Genomic DNA, 18148 nt, shown 5'->3' with positions numbered 1-18148 from the left:
AATATTATTTTCTCAAAAAACAATGAGAAAACAGTCTGGACAAAATGTTCCCTGATCAGCTCTTCAATGCTATGACTGATAGCATTAAAACATGAAATCTAAGTTGATTGCATGTTGAACTCTGAAAAATTTTAGCCATAAGACACAAGTGCTAATTTAAATATTTTGAAAACAGACTAGAATCAAAGAACCCAAATAGAACCATAAAAGAACACTTATTTCTTCTTACTCTAGTTCCTCTTTTCTGATGTTACTTGTATGACTTTTTCTTTTTTTTTTTCTGAGTATCTCAGTTTTTCTTAAACTCAAAAACTATCCTTAGAGATCTGTAGAAACTTTTGAGTATTCAGAACTGGGAGCAAATTGTGTTTGTGTATATACTAGCATACACTCACTTCTTCTAATAATGACAGCCACATCTTTATTGAATGTCGAACAATTGAAACCAGAATAATTAAGCATTTGAAATTTCTTCTCAAGATTGTTTTATGCCCTAAACCAAATAAACATAGTATTTTTGAAGAGAGGCTATTTTATGCAAATCTCTCAAGTAATTTCTTTTAAATGGTAATATTTTTTTGACTACATATTTCTTTTTATCATGAAACTGAATTCTTCATTTCTGCTGGCAATTTTTCAGGCAAATTATTGAGATTACGATTCTGTGTTCCTGCCCAGGCATCAGGGGTTTTCTTTTTATATTAAACTTTTAAAGCCCTAAAAGAGATCCTCTCTGTGATTGTGACTGGCAGTAAGATTTTAACTGGAGACTTCATTTGCACTTCCCAGGTAAAAGTTTTCTATGTCATTCAATTAGCCATATAATTTTAAAAATAATTTTTCAATATTGTGAAACATTGACTTAGACCTCAAATCATTGCTTTATAATTGGAAGAGTAATTTCTTCAATTTATATACTTTTAGATGGGTTTTTTTGGATTTTTATGTGGGTTTATGTGGTTTTAATGTGTTATTATGAAATATGAGTGACTTAGTCATATTTGCTATTACCAAGATTTTCATAGGAAGAAATCAATTTTATACATTTTGGCCTTTAAGCATTCAGGTGATGAACAGTTCTGACTTTAACACAGATCAACTGCCTTGACTTGTACTGATAGCATTAGGGTTTTTTAATAAGTATTTTGTAATTGGCCTATGAACTCTTCATTTAGATTCCTATAAAAAGCAAAGTTTAGATTCTAATATAGTATTCTAATATGGTATTTTACATATTTTATTCATAGCTTATATTTAATCTTAAAACCCAAATCTACAAGCATTAAAGTAATTGTGCCTCATAAAGCAACATTTTTTTTGCTTTTTAAATTAAGGTATTGCATGCCATTAAAAGAAAGCATTCAGAACCAGTTAAGTCTCAGAACTTTTATTCCACAGGAAATTTAAGAAAATTACTTTAATTTTCAATTCCTTGCCCTTTATTTCCATGTTTGGAAGATTAACCTAAACAGCTTCAGTAAGACACCAGCTGAAATTTCCCAGGAGAAATATTCTTCATTATTTCTGTTGTTTTCAATGAGATCATTACACTGCTATATTATAATTAGGACAATTGGTCTGAAGCTCAGATATGTGACAATGTGTCTTTGGGGGTAGGCATCAGTAAAAAGAATTGTATTTAATGATGTTAATGAACCATCCATTTAAATCTCAAACTGATACTTTTGGGGGAGTTAGGATGATGCAAGAGAAAAGTTTCCACACACTTTCATTTGCTTCCCAAACCTGGTTCTGGTTGAGACAAGAGAGGCAACCTGTTATGACATACAGACCTAGTGAAAAAATTGTTTTACAGCAATAAGTTTCATATGCAATTTTTGTAAACAAGAAAGCTTTCAAGTTTCTGTGTATATCCAATCTTTAGTACTTCACCTACTATCAGAAAGTAACTGATTTCATTTTGTGTTCACATAGTTGGGAAGTCAAAAAAGATTAGTACCTTAAAAAAATTAAAAAAAGTAAGTTTAGGAAAATACTGAGATTGAAAGATGTTGGTTACATGTGTCCCGTTTGTACAGTGATGATTGTAAAAATATGTTGGATGTGCCGTTCCTTTCCATCTATTTGTAAATGCATTGAAATCATTGTACCTGCTTTGTGTTTATTCATTTTGATTGAATTACACTGTTTGATCCAGGAGTCTGGGAGGCCGGATCATGTCCCGCTCATTTCAATGGCAGGTACAGTCAGGGCACTGCCTTGTTCCTCTGTTTAAATACCTGTCTCTTAGGAAAAGACCTAATGTTCTGAGGGTAGAGTGTGATTATCTCCAAAGTCATGCTTTAAAAAGGGAAAAAAATTGGTTCAGGGTTTGACAAACTTGAATGATCAAAAATATCCTAGAATAATTTTATCAGAAATGCACTTTTTGTGAAGACTTTGGTTCTTTCTAAGGCTCTTCCTGCGTTGTCTCAGCATTTTTGACACATTTTGTGGTAGATTTCTTCATAAATATATGTCTGGTATTTATCGTTTATTTCAAATTCATTAAGGATGAAAACTACTTGTGTAGGTATGCTACAACTGGGAAACACAGGCTTCAGAATCTGGTATTAATTTCTAAAAATGCACTCAGGTCCCTGACTTTATGCCCTTATGTTTGAAAAGTTATAGGCACTGATATTTTTAGTTAGGGTTCACATTGCTTCTTCAACTGCCCTTTTCAGCATTGTGAGAATCCCTGCCTTGGCCTTTCTGTGAGCAGATGAGTGTTGGTGAATTTCTCTTATCTTGTTCCTGCCAAAGTATATCTGCACGTTAATATGAGAAACAGTTCCTCTCGCTCAGCTAGTAAGAAAAATCAAAGATAATATTTTAAGCCATTTAGAGTCTTGCTGTATCTTCAAGATGCCTTCTTTTTAAGATATAAATAATTATAAAAGATAATAAATGTCCCTTCTAGCTCAGCGCTGCACTCAGAATTCTGTCTCCAGCTTGAGTCCAGTGATGCTGTCACTTGAGATACTCGGCCCATCAAGAAGCCCGAGCTGAAGTTCAGGTGATGCTGATGCTTGAAATAATGCAGAAATGGGAAAGGACCAATACTTCAAGCTGAGAAAGCTCTCAATCTCTGTAATCATGTGCAGTTTCTGTATTTTTTGTCATATGGTCATTCTCAGTTTGGTACTATAACTTACGGAGAAGAGTTTCAGCTAAATTCTGTCATGGAGGCAGGCCGTTCATATTGCATGTTTGTGTCTTTCTGACAGCTGTGAACTCTATTTTGTTTGGTTTTACTTTGTTTCAGTTAAGATAAAAGCTTAGTCTAATAAGGTACTTTCTGTCATCTATATAAGTGATGAATGAGACCTCCACCTCTGCAAAAACAGTGAAAATTAGCACTGTATAATTTGTTTCAGGATCCCGAGGTTTGTCATTCTTTGCTTGCTTTTTTCATCATATGAGTAAAGTGACTGCTCCTCTCTATTTAGATGTCAAGACAGGTCACACACATTTATCACAACAGGATAACAAAATCACACATTTTGACAGTGAAGTCATGCCCTCTGTGTGGGAGGTAGTATTTAGTATGGCATTGGCCAATTTAGAAAATAAGTATTGCTGAATTGAGGTATAGTAAGTAAATTTTGCTTCCTGGTTATATGTGACCTTTTCAAGTTTTGCCCAAGTCTTTCTTCAACAAAGTAGTTTTATTAATGCTTTCAGGTTTGACCTGTCATGTTTGTATTTTGTTGTGCTGGTTTTTTTTGTTCTGCAGAAGCTGTTTTCTATTTGTACCTGTCTTGAATTGGAATAAATGGAAATTCTATTATAAAATCTAATGTTGGATTAACTCCACCTAGAAAGTAACAAATTTTAAAGGTCAGATAAAATAGGCCATTCTCAGCTCTTTTTTCCAAATCATCATCATGGCTGGGCTTCGCATATGAAGATTAGGGAAAGGTCTCTACCCACGTTTGACACAAGTGTGCTGGTGGCTAAAAAGGCCAATACGAGACAGGCATGTCTGGTTGCAAAAGGCACAGCAGAAAGACTCTTTAGGTGGTAAATTCTGCAAGACACGATTCTTTCTGCATTGCCTTTTCTTCTCGAGATTAATACTGCATGCGTTCTCAAAAGCATCTGCAGCGTTACAGATGGTGTGTCTCCAGACCTCCCAATTGGAGGCCAGAGTAGACCAGTTATGTTGATCAGTATGGCCAAGGCTAAGATGTTGTTTCAGGGAGTCCTTGTATCTTCTCTTTGGGGCTCCTCTCTTGCAGCAGCCGGTGGCAAGTTCACCATAAAGCAAGATCTTAGGGAGGCGGTGGTTCTTCATCCTTGAGATGTGCCCTGCCCAACGCAGCTGTGTTCTCAGCAACATGGCCTCAATACTTGTGACAGCTGTTTGTTCAAGAACAGATGTATTGGTCACATAATCTGACCAGTGGATGTTTAGGATTGTACAGAGGCAGTGTTGATGGAAGCGTTCTAGGAGACACAGGTGGTGGCGGTAGATGACCCATGATTTGGATCCATATAAAAGATTAGACAGCACAATGGCTTTGTAAACACTGATCTTTGTACTTTTCTTCAGGTGTTTATTTCACCAAACTCTTTTCTGAAGCTTTCCAAAGGCACTATATGCCTTTGCTAACCTGTTGTCTGTCTCTCCATCAATCTTACCGTCCGAGGAGATGAGGCTACCTAGGTAATTAAACTGCTGGACTGATTTGAGCTCTGATTGGCCAGTGGTGATATGGGGATGATGGAAGACTTCCTGAGGTGCAGGTTGATAGAGAACTTCTGTTTTCTTTAAACTGACTTCCAGCCCAAAGAGCTCAGCAGCGTCTGCAAAGCAGGATGTTAAACGCTGCAGAGCTGCTTCTGTGTGGGCAACAAGGGCGGCGTCATCAGCATAAAGCAGCTCCCAGACAAGATGGTTTAAGGTCTTGGTGTGGGCCTTCAGTCACCTTAGGTTTTTTTCCAAATATGTTTGATTAAAAATAGTTTGCTCTGTTTATTAAATAGCTGGTGTTTTCCCTTCAGGGCCAACCAAAGCAGAAGCAGATCCTTGCGTTTGTCATCAGCTTAAGGTCACAAATACAATTGGATTAGATAATGCTATATACCTTTCCCCACTACTGAATTATCAATGATGAAGTATTTATAATAAAATTAAGCACACATATCAGGAATCAGTTGAGTGTAAAATATTACCCTGAGGGCATAGCCAGGCATTTCAATCAATATGTGTTTACATCTGCTTATGCCAGATGTATTTCCACTGTAGAGTGTAGTAACCTGCAACTCTCAAAGAAATCGGCTTTGGTAGGAGTTGAATCAGACCCATGGTATCCCAAGTGATATTTAGGAAAAATATCTTTTGAAGTCGGTTTGTTGAATATGAAATGAATAAATGAAAGAGCCATGATTGCCTTTCATTGTTTAAAGAAGATTGAGAGATGGATGCTCAAAAAGAGGCTTTGTGCTTTCCCTTTTAAATTATTTTATTTCCAGATGAGTTTTGTTACAACCACTATCTTCGAAGTAAACCTTCAGCTCCAGTAGGAAAATTCAGATCCTATGGTTTATAATCTCTGTTTAGTGGGCGCTCTAATGGATAAACATAATAGTTTTGGGCTGACCCAGAGACTGAACCAAAAAAACCCTTGTCATTTATATACTATTTTATAACTGTTATTTTGTTATAACTGTTATTCTGCCCTGCAGTCTAGTTGGAAGTTCCAGTGTTGCTCTAGGTACTGCTTTCAGCATGCTTTCCACAGCTGCACATGTGCAGCTCTTCCTGTCTGCCCACTGTGGCTATTTAATATTTGAGACTCCACACACAGCTCACTTGGTATGAGTACCATTTCATATTGCCCAAGGCATGATGCAAATCTTAATCTGAAGAGTAAACCCAGGACAGTTTTTTGATACTAAGCACCTTTACTACTTCTGAGGATGGAAGAAGTGTCTGCATGAGCTCAATGATGGGAGAGGTGAATAAATTTTTCCAAGAAGTCCCAAGTATTTTTTTTTGTTGTTATTTAATTAGAAAAATTCTAATAATTTTTATAAGTCAATTTTTATCTAAACTGAATGTAATAATCAAAAGCAGTGGAATCACCATCCCTGGAGGTGTTCAAGAAATGACTAGATATGGCACTTAGTGCCATGGTCTAGTTGACAAGGTGGTGTTTGGTCAAAGGTTGGACTTGATGATCTTAATAGTTGTATGATTGTGTGATTATAAACGGAATTAAAAATCACAACTGAACAAATATTACGTGCCACTTATCAGAAGGCAGAAGAGGTAACCCATGCGTTCCACAACAGCAGTTCAAAAGATTCTGTGTTCACTTGGTTAAACTGTATGTGCACTGTTAATTTACTATGACAGCCCCCAAATACTATTCAGCAAGTGGGCTGGTAAGACTGGAACAGTTTTTCTTTCTCAGGCTCAAAAGTCGGTTAGCAGGACTGATTTGAAGTATACGATCCATTATAAATGTGAGGAAGGAATAGTCTGCTTTCTGCTTCTTACGTGGGAATGAAAAGAGTCAATAAAGTGTGAGTGAAAACTGAGTGAAACAGTGAGTGAAAACATGTGAACTCTGGCTTCTTCAGCTATTTCTTATTCTCTGTAATACTTTGCCAAAATATCAGAAACTGTCAATCTATGGTTTCATTTCAGACATTATCAGAGGCATTGTGAGTTCTTCAGGCAAAAATTTAAGATTTCTGGGCTATTGAGGTTAGAAAAGGAAAAAACTATGAGTTCTTAGAAGTGAGTTCGCAAACTACATTTTTTATTAGACGTGATTTTAAAGTACATATAAACTATGAAAAATGACAGCACTATAGCTGAACCCCCCAAAATAAACATGATAATAATAAAAAGTATCATGTGTAATTGAAACGAAGCTGAGTAGTAACAAAAAAAGGAGAAATATCTATGAACTCTGTCCTATTATGTAAAATAAAAGTGTGAAAACAGTTCTCAAGAGAATTTTAATTTTTTCTCAGGTGCAGTAATCTCATGTCAATTTAGTAATTTTTTGGAAATACATTGTCCAAAATTTCCAACTCCTTCTGCTTAAGCTGAATACTTAGGTATGAAACTAGGAATCTAAATAAAGTGGCCAGATATTCAAATGTGTTTTACAGCTGTAATTCCTGCTTAATTGCATGGCATTTTTGGGTGGTAAGTGTTTAATGATGGACAGGCACTTATATTTAACTACATAAGTAAAGGGTTTAGGGACCTAACTTATGTGCAAGTGTTTGAGTTATTTCTGTTATGAATAGTATCTTATTAAGAAATCCATTGAAACAGAGAGATTTGACCACACATCCATACTACAAAATCAAGTTGTTGATTTGTGGTCTTATATTTCTTCCTATCCCACAGAAGAAGCAGCTGATGGACAAGCCACCATTTGCTTAAACAAGTGACATTGACTTCCTGTCCTCTAGTTTCTCTCCTAACAAACTACACTTCACACATCTCCTAGGAGTTTTAATGAGTTTTAATATGAGGTTTAGCTCATTAATACTGGAATTGTAATGTGTGATTACAAAAAAATACTATAAAAAGATGACTTCTTTACTATTCTTGTTTCAATCAATTCCTGAATGGAAGAACTTTAAACATGCAATATATGACTTCAATCCGCAGAGCATTTTGGCTATTAATATTAAAAAAGTTGCACTCCTCCCAGGCCCCAAAAGTAAATATATCAATACAATACTATGAACAAATATTCTTGTTTACATTGTACAAAGTATGCTTGGGGTATTTTTTTGTTTTGTTTTGTTTTTTTTTCAAACCAAACACATATTGCCATAAGAAGTTCCTTTTTTGACAAAAAAATATCAACTATTATTTGCTGGTGGAAGAACAGGCAGAGATTTTTAAAAGGTTTTTCAACATTTGCCTAAGATTTTTTTTTTAAGTTCTTTTCTTTAATACAGAGTTATCACAGGTATTAGGATAGAGTATATAAATATTAAACTATATAAGCAAAAGACTAGTGATAAAAGTATAGTATGTTTGAAAAGCTGATAAAACATTACTATGTTATGTAATCTAGATAATATCCCAGATATGTTCATGCATTTTTAACACTGCACACTAAGCTTCCCAGGAACTATTTCTGGAGCCAACAGTTTCAGAACTGATAGAAGGTTGCAGTGTTGTACACAGACTGTTGCAGTCATTTCCTTGGATGTATTTGATTTCACATAAAATTTTCAACATGTTCTTGTTCTTGCAGTATGTGACCATTTCTGCAGAGCCACAGTACTAATGAAAAAGCTTTGAAGAAAACAGTGACAAGATAGAATAGTCCTTGCAGAGCCCAAACCCTACAGCATAATGCCTAAACCCATAGTTGCAGAGGCAGGATAAGGGTTCAGGAGCCTTGAGTATATGTGAGTGCTGGGTTTTGGTCTCCGGAGAGTTTTGAGAACCTCGTCCTCCCCTGGGTCTCTTCCAGTAAAGCCTAATGGGAAGTTTGAAGGAAAACTGAAAATTTTCGTGTGATCAGGAATTATCTGCACTTTGCAGTTTTAGTATAGTAACCATATAGACAAAGTACAACCTGAATGCGTGCTGGTGTTCCAAACCAGTAGTAATCCTTACTATTTTTTCCAGTTCTTTAAAATAAAATAATTTCAGTGCACACGTCCACTATTTTGGTTCATATCAGCTACTGAAACTTAAACTATTGAAATAACTGTAACAAAAATACATTTCTCAATTAAAAAAAATGTATAATGGTGACAGTTTCTGTTTCTTTCCATTTACAGTATCTCCTAAATATCAGTGTCATCTGCTCAAATTTGGCAGCAGCTAGATGGTATTTGGATAAGGCTTATGTTACAGCCATCTATTTCCAATGATTGTCAAACTGGAATTTGGAATATGTTCTCTTAAAGTCCCCTAGATTGAAAAAAGGTTTTGTCCACAGAGTTAGTATCTGAGGTATATTTTTAATATGCAGGTTTTGCATTTTGGGACTCAAAACATACACTGTCATTTTCAAACAAGGACCAAATCCCACTAACAGGAAATTAAAGACACCGCAATATGCTCTCCATATTTGTACTTGCACTCATTTACAATGTGGATACTTAATCTCTGCTTTTAGTTTAGATATATAAAAGTTAGGATACAAATATTCTGTCTTTCATGTGTGAATTCTTTTATTTACAAATACAAAATGTCATGTGCCGGTATGCCTGTATACCTCTCGCAATCTGATGTTTTTATCTTCATCTCCTAAAACCTCTGAGTTCTATGTCTATCCATACAATTAAATAGTATTTTCAACTTAAAATTCCATGAAATAACAACTGGACATTCTTCATCTTCTAAATGTAACACCTGCATAGTGATAATTATGCATATAAAAAAGTTATATATTTATATTGAGTAGACTGAATTATTGATAAGTAAAGAATATGTCTGTATTTACATTTTGGAAGTACATTGAAAAAATATAGCAGAAAAGTTCTAAATGTATTTTTCCATACTACTTGACAGCTGACTGCTGCTGTTCATGCAAATTCTGCCCAACAAATTTGCCCATCACAAACTTGAAAATGTCTGTGTTGTTTTTGAGAATTATATGTGTGATTTGCTGTAAGGCACTTTTCATATGCAAACATTTTTTTGTCATAAGAATGGAGGAATATATTGAAATCCAAATTACTATATTAGTTCAATATAAACTTAGCTACTACAGATGAGTAGCCATAAAATTATCAGTATTTTAGGAAAATAGCTAATGATTAAGAGTAATTAACTATCTTTTTGTGATTTTTGCTTGGTGAACTGGTACATGCAAATAGTATAGAAATAGAAGTCAAAAAATGTAACACTACTCCTATTGTTTCTTCAGTCAGATTTTTTTGCTTTTAAGAAGGTAATAAATGTAAAAGTGAATTTTCTGAAGGGGTCATTAAATGTCCCACAAGTTTGTGAGTATTTAAATACTCACAACTTCATAGAAAAGTAATGGTTTCACTAGCTTTACCAAGCTTTTTTGATTTGTGAGTCTTGCTTCAGTTGAAAGGAATTGTAAGCTTTAAGAAAATACTTTAGCAGGTGACTTCTATCCAATATATGCCTTTTTCAGGAGCTTACATAACGCTGGCTTGCAGCCAAGAGTCAGGTGTGTCAGCATAGTTCTCTGCTGAAATTACCATGCTCAAATTAATGGTCCTTGCTGAGAAACCTCAGCTTTTTTAGAAGTCCAGGATGATACTTGTTTTCCTTTAACCTACCTGATAAGAATGAAATTATTTGCGTTTCTGATTTGCAACATGTACATCATCTGTATTTTCTGTCTGCAGATTTTCCACATGACGTATGATCTGGCCAGTGCAGTGGTGAGAATCTTTAATCTCATTGGAATGATGCTCCTGCTGTGTCACTGGGATGGTTGTCTACAGTTTTTAGTACCATTACTCCAGGATTTCCCACCAGATTGCTAAACGGTATGGTTGCATTTTTCATTCCACTGACGTATGATCTGGCCAGTGCAGTGGTGAGAATCTTTAATCTCATTGGAATGATGCTCCTGCTGTGTCACTGGGATGGTTGTCTACAGTTTTTAGTACCATTACTCCAGGATTTCCCACCAGATTGCTGGGTGTCCCTAAACGGTATGGTTGTAAGTATTGTTCATTTTTCATTGTGCTTTCTAAACATTACTATTCTAAACAGTTAGCTTCAGAACTTAGTGTAAAACTACATGCTTAGTAATATGCTGCCCTGCAATTTATTCAAATTTACTTCTTTATTTTATTGGCTCACTTGCTAATGAACTAAAGTTTGTTTTGCAGTCCTTATCATCAATACCATGATATTGACTCACGGTCAGTAAATGATCCAGAAAATATTTCAGTTTTAAGGTAATTTTAATTTGTTAACCCTCATTCCCTAAAAAAAAACACCAAAAGAAATATGGAACACTCAGTTCACCAGTGGTTTCAGTTTAATCTGTAGTTTCAGAATGCTCCTGAAAGTATATTATTGCTGTTTGCATCATCTAATGTTATCCTCAGTTTGTTTTGTAAATAATGGCTGGGTCATCTCATGATCCGTTGTTCCCATCTTAAAGGTCAACATGAAATTTTTCTAAGTAAAATAAGATAAATAGATTTAGTTGTATGATACTCTTCTGTGTGGGAACAGAATGTTCAAGGACAGAATGTAACTATGCGTTATTTATAAGGAAGAGTAATGATATTCTTCTTAAAGGACAATGGCTGTGAAAAATATAGTTTTTTATCAAGTCAGATAACACAGCAATATAGAGGACATTTTTATATGTACTACACTGAAAAAGTTGTTGAAAAGGGCTTATGGCAAAAAGAAGCAGCCCAAGCAACTCTCTCATTGGACATCTGAAAACATGTGTCTCTCCAGTTTTTACAATCTTAGAATCCATAAACCAGCACTGTTTAGTGTAGATGGGCATCTTGCTCAGTCCCACGTATTTCTATCATAGAACCATAACAGTTCCTTTAGGAATGTGATACTGCACATTAATGTGGAAGCTCCTTGACTAAGATTGTCAGTCATAGAGACAAGTAGTTGCAGTCATCAAGCAACATCTTTAATGATAAGCAGCATTTTGGTGACACCTCATTGTGCTGCTTTTCTGAAAAAAAAATCTGACATATCTTCAGATATGGGATTGCTACAACAAAAGTAGGTCAGCATAATGCTGACTGGCACATCTTTCCATTCTGCTGTATTCTGGGTTCTGCTTTCTAACATCTTCCAGTCACATTTATAAAGGGTAAATATTCTACCAGCTTTTTAAAGATCTGGATGAAAATCGTTCTAGCAAGTGAAAGGAAGGCTTGGATTACACTGAATTGAAGTATTTAACTTTTAGAGAACACTGAACTATTATATTCTCTTTGCTTCTTAAGAGCTACATTCAATAAAAAAGGCTGTAAACTCTGTGTATGTGCTCAGACCCTTCTTTCAGCTTACCCACACTCAGGTTTTTTTTATGGAAACAATACTCTCTTCTTACTGACCACATACTCTTGGAAAGGTCCTTTCTGAAAGTTGCACCTTTAAAAATTTTTTGTCAGGCTATTGAATTTCTTCTGTTGAATGAACATAGGGGAGAGGTCTCAATATAATGTTCACAGTGTAGGCAGTCTTTTAGGCCACTGGCAAGAGAAAGAGTTGTGGACTGCCAGCCTGGAATCAAAAGCATATTTAAGACACCTCTTGAGGAAAACATCTAGATGTTTGTTCTGACCATGTCCTGGTGTTATGAGACATTTCATGGTTGCTTTCCATGCTCTGAAAAATAATTCTTTAGCACCGAAAACAGATCGAGAAGCAGTCATGGAATCTCAGCCCTCTAAAATAATAGAGGAAATAGAACGATGATAATGATGATGATCCTGGTTATCTGCTTTTCTAGTCTATTCAGAATCTAACTGACTGCTAACTTTAGAGTTTGGAAGGGCTTCATGCTCCTGATACTGCAAGAGCTTAGGCAAGAGGGGTGCTTTACTGCCCTCCTATGCTGTAGCCTGTAACGATCTAATCTAGTCTGAATTGTAAAACTTTTGTTAATGAAGTGACTGCATGTGATACTGGGGTTTGGACTCAAAGTAAAATTTTAGACTTATTCATTGTGATTGTTGGCTTGAAGACTTATTCAAGCCAATGTGTGCTCAGCCAGAAAAAGTTTTTCTAAAATGTAAGCCAGTTGTGAGCCAGACATTTGCAGATAATGTGATGATAAAGAAAGTGAGGATGCCAGGAAGATGCTGTGCTGTTTCCTCAGTTGACACAGCCTAGCCTTTTCTTCCAGTCCACAGTTCTCTTCTGTCTTGCACATTAGTTGCTTCAGGCTGCGGAGTGCAAGAACTTCTAAAAGCCTTCTCCTGAAAGCTGTTTCTTCTCTTTGAACTGATACGTATTCAAATTCCATAGGCATGCTCCTGGGTTTACTTTATAAATACTTGTAAAAAAAATACATAAGTTAAATTTAATGTCACAAAGGTGTAGGAAAATGAACCGAAGCTGCAGTTTGCTTACTTCCTCTCTGAACAATGCCACTGAATGCAATTAAAGTGAAACAAATTGGTTGGATTTTTATCTTTGAAAGGATATTAGGAAAGTCATAGTGCAACATGAAGGAGACTATAAAATGGAAAGCTCTCTCTGTAAAAGGAAATAGGATCACTGCTGGTTAATACTGTACCAACCTACAGCCTAAGTAATTTAACAAAATATGTTTAGGTCCCATTGGTATACTCTCTTCAGTGATAATAATTATGACCCCATATTGTATCTGTACTCTCAGCTTAACGTTCTTGGACAGTTCCTAGCACTGGCCTTCATGTTGCTGTGAAATGACTGCCAGAGCTGACATCTTCCTTTGATTGATGTGATCCCATTTGCTCACTTGCTCACTTCTGTATCTTTATTGCCATTTGATTGTACTGACTTTACTAGTGCTGAGTACGATGGACAGGCAGGAACTTATACTCTTCCAGAATATCAATGCACTTGTCTTTAAAAATAGGAACACTGGTAAATATAATATAAAAGTAAGTAGCAGCTGTTTTTCCACCTCACTTTAAGCCATGTTTGAGCCAATCCACTACAGACAAAATAGCAGTCAATTACCTCTATGAGGGAATATGGCTCTTTGATGCCGTTCCTAGTTTTTTTTAACACTAGGATTTCATTCCAAAAAAGGTCTTTTCTGAAGAAGTTTTACAGACTTTCCTAAAGATGCTCCCTAATTTCTCCTTGGCTCAGAAAACCTATTATCTGCTGCTCCTTGTGTGATTTATCATCAGCTTTCTGATCTGCATTGCTTTAGACTAGTGTACTTCCATATGGACTCATAGACCAAACATCTTTATCATGCTTCAGAGTTTGAGCCAGTAGTTCCTTAGAAAATTAGGAGTAAAACTTGCAATTGAAACTACGGAGGCACAAAACCAGAAAAGCACAGTAATCCTCTTCTATAATCACTCTGTGCAAACCAAGATTCTGCATTTTGCAATCAATTTCAGCTGCAGTAATTGAAAGAAAAGTGCATGAGTCCCAATTGATGAACTGTTACAGTCAGGTCTTATATGGGACAGGGATTCTAGGCAAGTGGAAATGAGAGATGACATTTCTGCCATTGATACCATCTAGCCATCTAAGCATGACAGCCTGCAATAAAGCATCCCTTGCAGTAGATCATTAATAACAGTAACTGAAGATTCCCAACCTATATTTTCCTGTCTATATTTGCAATAATTTGTTGTATGGTTAGGAAAACGTATGGTCCTTTAAGCAAGGTATTTTCCTGGTCTTTACAGATATTTAATTTATAATGTTCCCTTTGTGAGACACAAATCTAGAAAAGAGGTATAGAATTTAAGTTGAATGGTGAGTTTTTTAAAGTCAAAAGGGATTTTAAAGCTTTTGGAAAGGCTTTGTTTTGCTGGCATTTCTCCTGGCTGTCAGTAAATGTTTGCTCAGCAAGAACACTTCAGGTACTCTGGTTTTTTTGTTTTATCTTTCCCTTTCTGTCCTTGCAGTTGGATTGTTTGCGTGTCTCAGGTTGTTTTAGGTTTGGATTTGGTGAAGGGGATTTTGCATTGTATTAACACCTGTTTGTGTCACTTAATTGCCTCAGGGGCAAAGGAAATCAGATGTTGGAGTTCAGATCTTCATCTCTGATGACATCAGCATTGCTAGAAAAAGAACTTGGAAATTTTTGCTGTAGAATCTGAAAGTCTCTCATTATAAAATGAATTACTTAAATGAATATTTGATAGGGAAATTCAGAGATGGTGAGGATTTATAATGCTCTGAGCTGTACTAATATATATGTAATATGCAAAAAAGATATTTAGTAATAACACCCAAAACTTGAATTTTAATTCTCAGCATTTCTTACTTATGGACACCATTTTCAATTACACAATCAGTTTTTTTTTTTCCCAGTAAGATTTTTGATTTACTTAATGGAGTGCAAGGAATGCATTATAGTCATTTGATGTGTTATTCTGCATTGGGTTTTCTCCTTTTTGATAATGCATCAGTGTAGCACCTTCTTCCCTATAGCTGGCCATCAGAGAAGCTAATTTTCTCATGAGATTTTTCCTCATTTGATCATGATGTGATAGTTATAATTTAGAGTTTCCAAAATGTTTTTGAGTACCTTTTTATTATATGGTAAAATAGTGTAGAGCCACATTTAAAAGATTAGATTCTTCTGATTTCATTTGCAATGCTGAGCAATACACACTTATGTAAATCAAATCCAAGAATCTTAAATTAGTTGCTTAAACACTATGGAACATATGGGAATCATCTGATTACTAGAGGCACTAAGGATCTGGTGAGGTATACTACTACTCTAATGCATTTTATAATCATATATTTGTATTTATGTGTGCGTATTTAATTAGAGCAATGCTTCTTGGAACAGATGAAGGAGTGAAATTACCAATCAGAGATGGACTGTGATCAAAATTAGTGGAATTGCCCAAGTCAGATGCTTTATTTACAACACAATTTGGAAATATTGTAATACCAATAACAACAATATATAACATTCTTAGGACTAAGATATCCTTATTTTTGAAATTTACAGTGAATAATTATATCCATTCTAGTACATGCAGCTGTTCAGAATTCAGTTACTGCTCTCTCTCTTGCACATAGCACTGACCTAGTCACTGAGGTCAGTCTCTTTCCTCAAGATGATGAAATAATGACCCGTTTCACTGGTTTGGCATGAAGTGATAGGCCTAAAACTGTATTAGCTCAGAAAAATTTACTAGTTTGTGTGATTTGACAGTATAAGAAACTGCAGAGGAAAATTTTGTAGATGTGCAGAGCTAAATGACGAGGTATGTTTAATGCAGACTGAGGACATGTGTTAACTGCGTTACCAAAAGTTTATGCCAAGCTAGCAACGACTAGAGAAATAGGGTGTCTGAGGACACTGTTGATTTAATTCAGTATGTTGTGGCCAATGAAGAGGAAAACAAATGAAGTTCTCATTTTTACAACAACTGCTGAGACTTTAGGAAGCCCACATAGGTTTTGGCTTATGTTTTTTTCTGTTCTCTGACAGGTTAACAGGTCATCTGCTTTTGCAGGCCTAGAATGGCAAATAATAATAACTTTTTTTCCAAACTCCTTGGTTTTGGTGTTATGTTCTTTATATTTTTTGATGTCTAATATACTTTTCGGACTGTGTACTTTTGCTTAGGTGAAAACAGTTACTAGATTTCTTGTGTCTCATAGTTTTTGAAAATATTTCATTTTTTTCTGTGTATTTATTTCTGCCATTGATGTCTGCTCAGTTTATAACTTCTGGTTTATTATATTAATACCATGAACTAATTGAGATGTAGAACCTTGAAAGTTGAAAAATAAAGGTGTAAAATCAATTACAAGGAGGTTTAAAACTTTCTAAAAGTTTAACATTAGAGAAAGTGTTCATGTTACACATGAATATTTGGATTACAAAAGGGAAAAAAGTGTTTCAAAGAAGGTATTCCCAATTGTAATTACACAAGTCCACCACCTTTGAAAATTGTTTAGCATCATGAATTTAACTATGGTCATAAGCCCTGCTACCTTACTTTACTCTCATCAAAATGCTTAAATCTTAATGTTATCATATTAATGTAATTATTTAATGCTGATGGTGATAGCTGGTGATAGATATTTCAGTAGATATTGGTGCTCAATGCTACAGAGGAAAGATCTAAATTAGGACTCATGTTTGTAAGTATTGATTGTAGGACTATGTTACTGATGTGATAATAGGTGCTAAAGACAATGACGACTGGAATTAATTAGTTGGCTGCCTTGCAGGCTTCTGTTTCTTTCAGATAGAAAGCAGGTCTTCCTTATAGGGGATGAGAATAATGAAACAATTATTTAGAGGAAGCATACAAAAACAAATTGATGCACTTAATAGATACTAACTTATTTCCATGTTTTTAATTTGCTATTGAAAGAGCTAGTAGGAATATGCCAAGGAGAGGATGCAAGGAACAACTTGCCTATTTTTCATCAAAATTTAGTTTCCATATTTCTCCCTCAAGAATCAACACAGCTCATAAATGCTTATCTTGCAGTATATTCTGAAGGGATTTCTGGTAACTGTAAATTGCGAAATATTTTATGTAAGCTTTACACTTGAAAGAATACAAAAAATTTCACATTATATGATAAAGTGTAATGCTGTGTTTGATAGAAATTCTAGGGAAAAATAACAGACTTCATAAAGTATGTCTTAAGCCACTTCTTAAGTGAAAAAATGTAAACTAAAATAAAAACATGAATCGTACCTGTCATGTTTTAGAACCTTGTATCTCTCATTTGCCCTACCATGAATATTCAGGAGGTGTTATAAGCACCTCATGGCCAAATGCAGATTCTCTGTTGTAGAAGAGAGTGTTCCCTTTGTTCTGGGGGAGCTGGATCAGTCTATTTTGCTCTCTCTCTTTAAAAGTGTTTACCTGTATGTAGTGGTATTCCAGGTGGAACTGGTATATCAGTTTGAAACAATTATTCTGAAGTAGCCCTCCATGGGTGGCCTTTTTTCTTGTTATAGGAATGTCCAAAAACTGAACTCTTAGAATATTTATACCAGAGCAGGTTTCCCAGAATAAATCCAGACGTACATACATCCAGATGAATACCACTCATATACAGCTGTTCTTCAGCAAATTTTTCTGGTTTTCATTGCAAACCTATATTAATATGTACAGTCTAATTCTTGATCCATATGCTTTAAGACTGAATAAAAACTTTTTTTACACAAGCTGCATATTTTTGCCAAGGGGTCATTATCACAATCAGATTTTCTCAAGAGCCCTCATTTTGCTGCTTTTAACTGAAGGGGTTTTCTGTATCAAATTTGAACTTTCTACACATAGGTATTCAGCACCTGACTCATTCTAATACTTAAAGTACATCTGGAGAGAAGCCTCTATTGGGATGCAATTAGACATAAAAATTGGCCACCTGAAATTGCACATTTAGAATGCCTACATTTCACATTAGAAAAAATCAAAGCAAGATACTTTATTCTGGTTCACATAATTCTGAACCAAGTCACTTTGATATATCAGAAACTTGACATATAGTCCTGTGTCCACTAGACCT

The 18148-nt window shown here is 35.2% G+C and overlaps 1 protein-coding gene across 2 annotated transcripts in view; it reads left to right on the top strand.

Moving 5' to 3' along the window:
• HCN1 (hyperpolarization activated cyclic nucleotide gated potassium channel 1) overlaps positions 1-18148 on the top strand; it is a 202855-nt gene that overhangs the window by 97631 nt on the left and 87076 nt on the right. Inside the window, exons 3-4 of one of the 2 annotated variants that reach the window (XM_039378583.1) lie at positions 10327-10362; positions 10521-10646. In XM_039378583.1, the coding sequence (XP_039234517.1) occupies positions 10327-10362; positions 10521-10646 (162 nt within the window). Of the gene's footprint in view, positions 1-10326; positions 10432-10520; positions 10647-18148 lie in introns of both variants that reach the window. The other variant, XM_039378584.1, reaches the window with a different exon arrangement.

This window comes from Pipra filicauda, unplaced genomic scaffold, assembly GCF_003945595.2.
Source record: "Pipra filicauda isolate LSUMZ 115617 unplaced genomic scaffold, ASM394559v2 scaffold140_size2443280_pilon, whole genome shotgun sequence".
Lineage (NCBI taxonomy): Eukaryota > Metazoa > Chordata > Aves > Passeriformes > Pipridae > Pipra > Pipra filicauda.
This window is presented reverse-complemented; position numbering and strand designations above follow the sequence as displayed.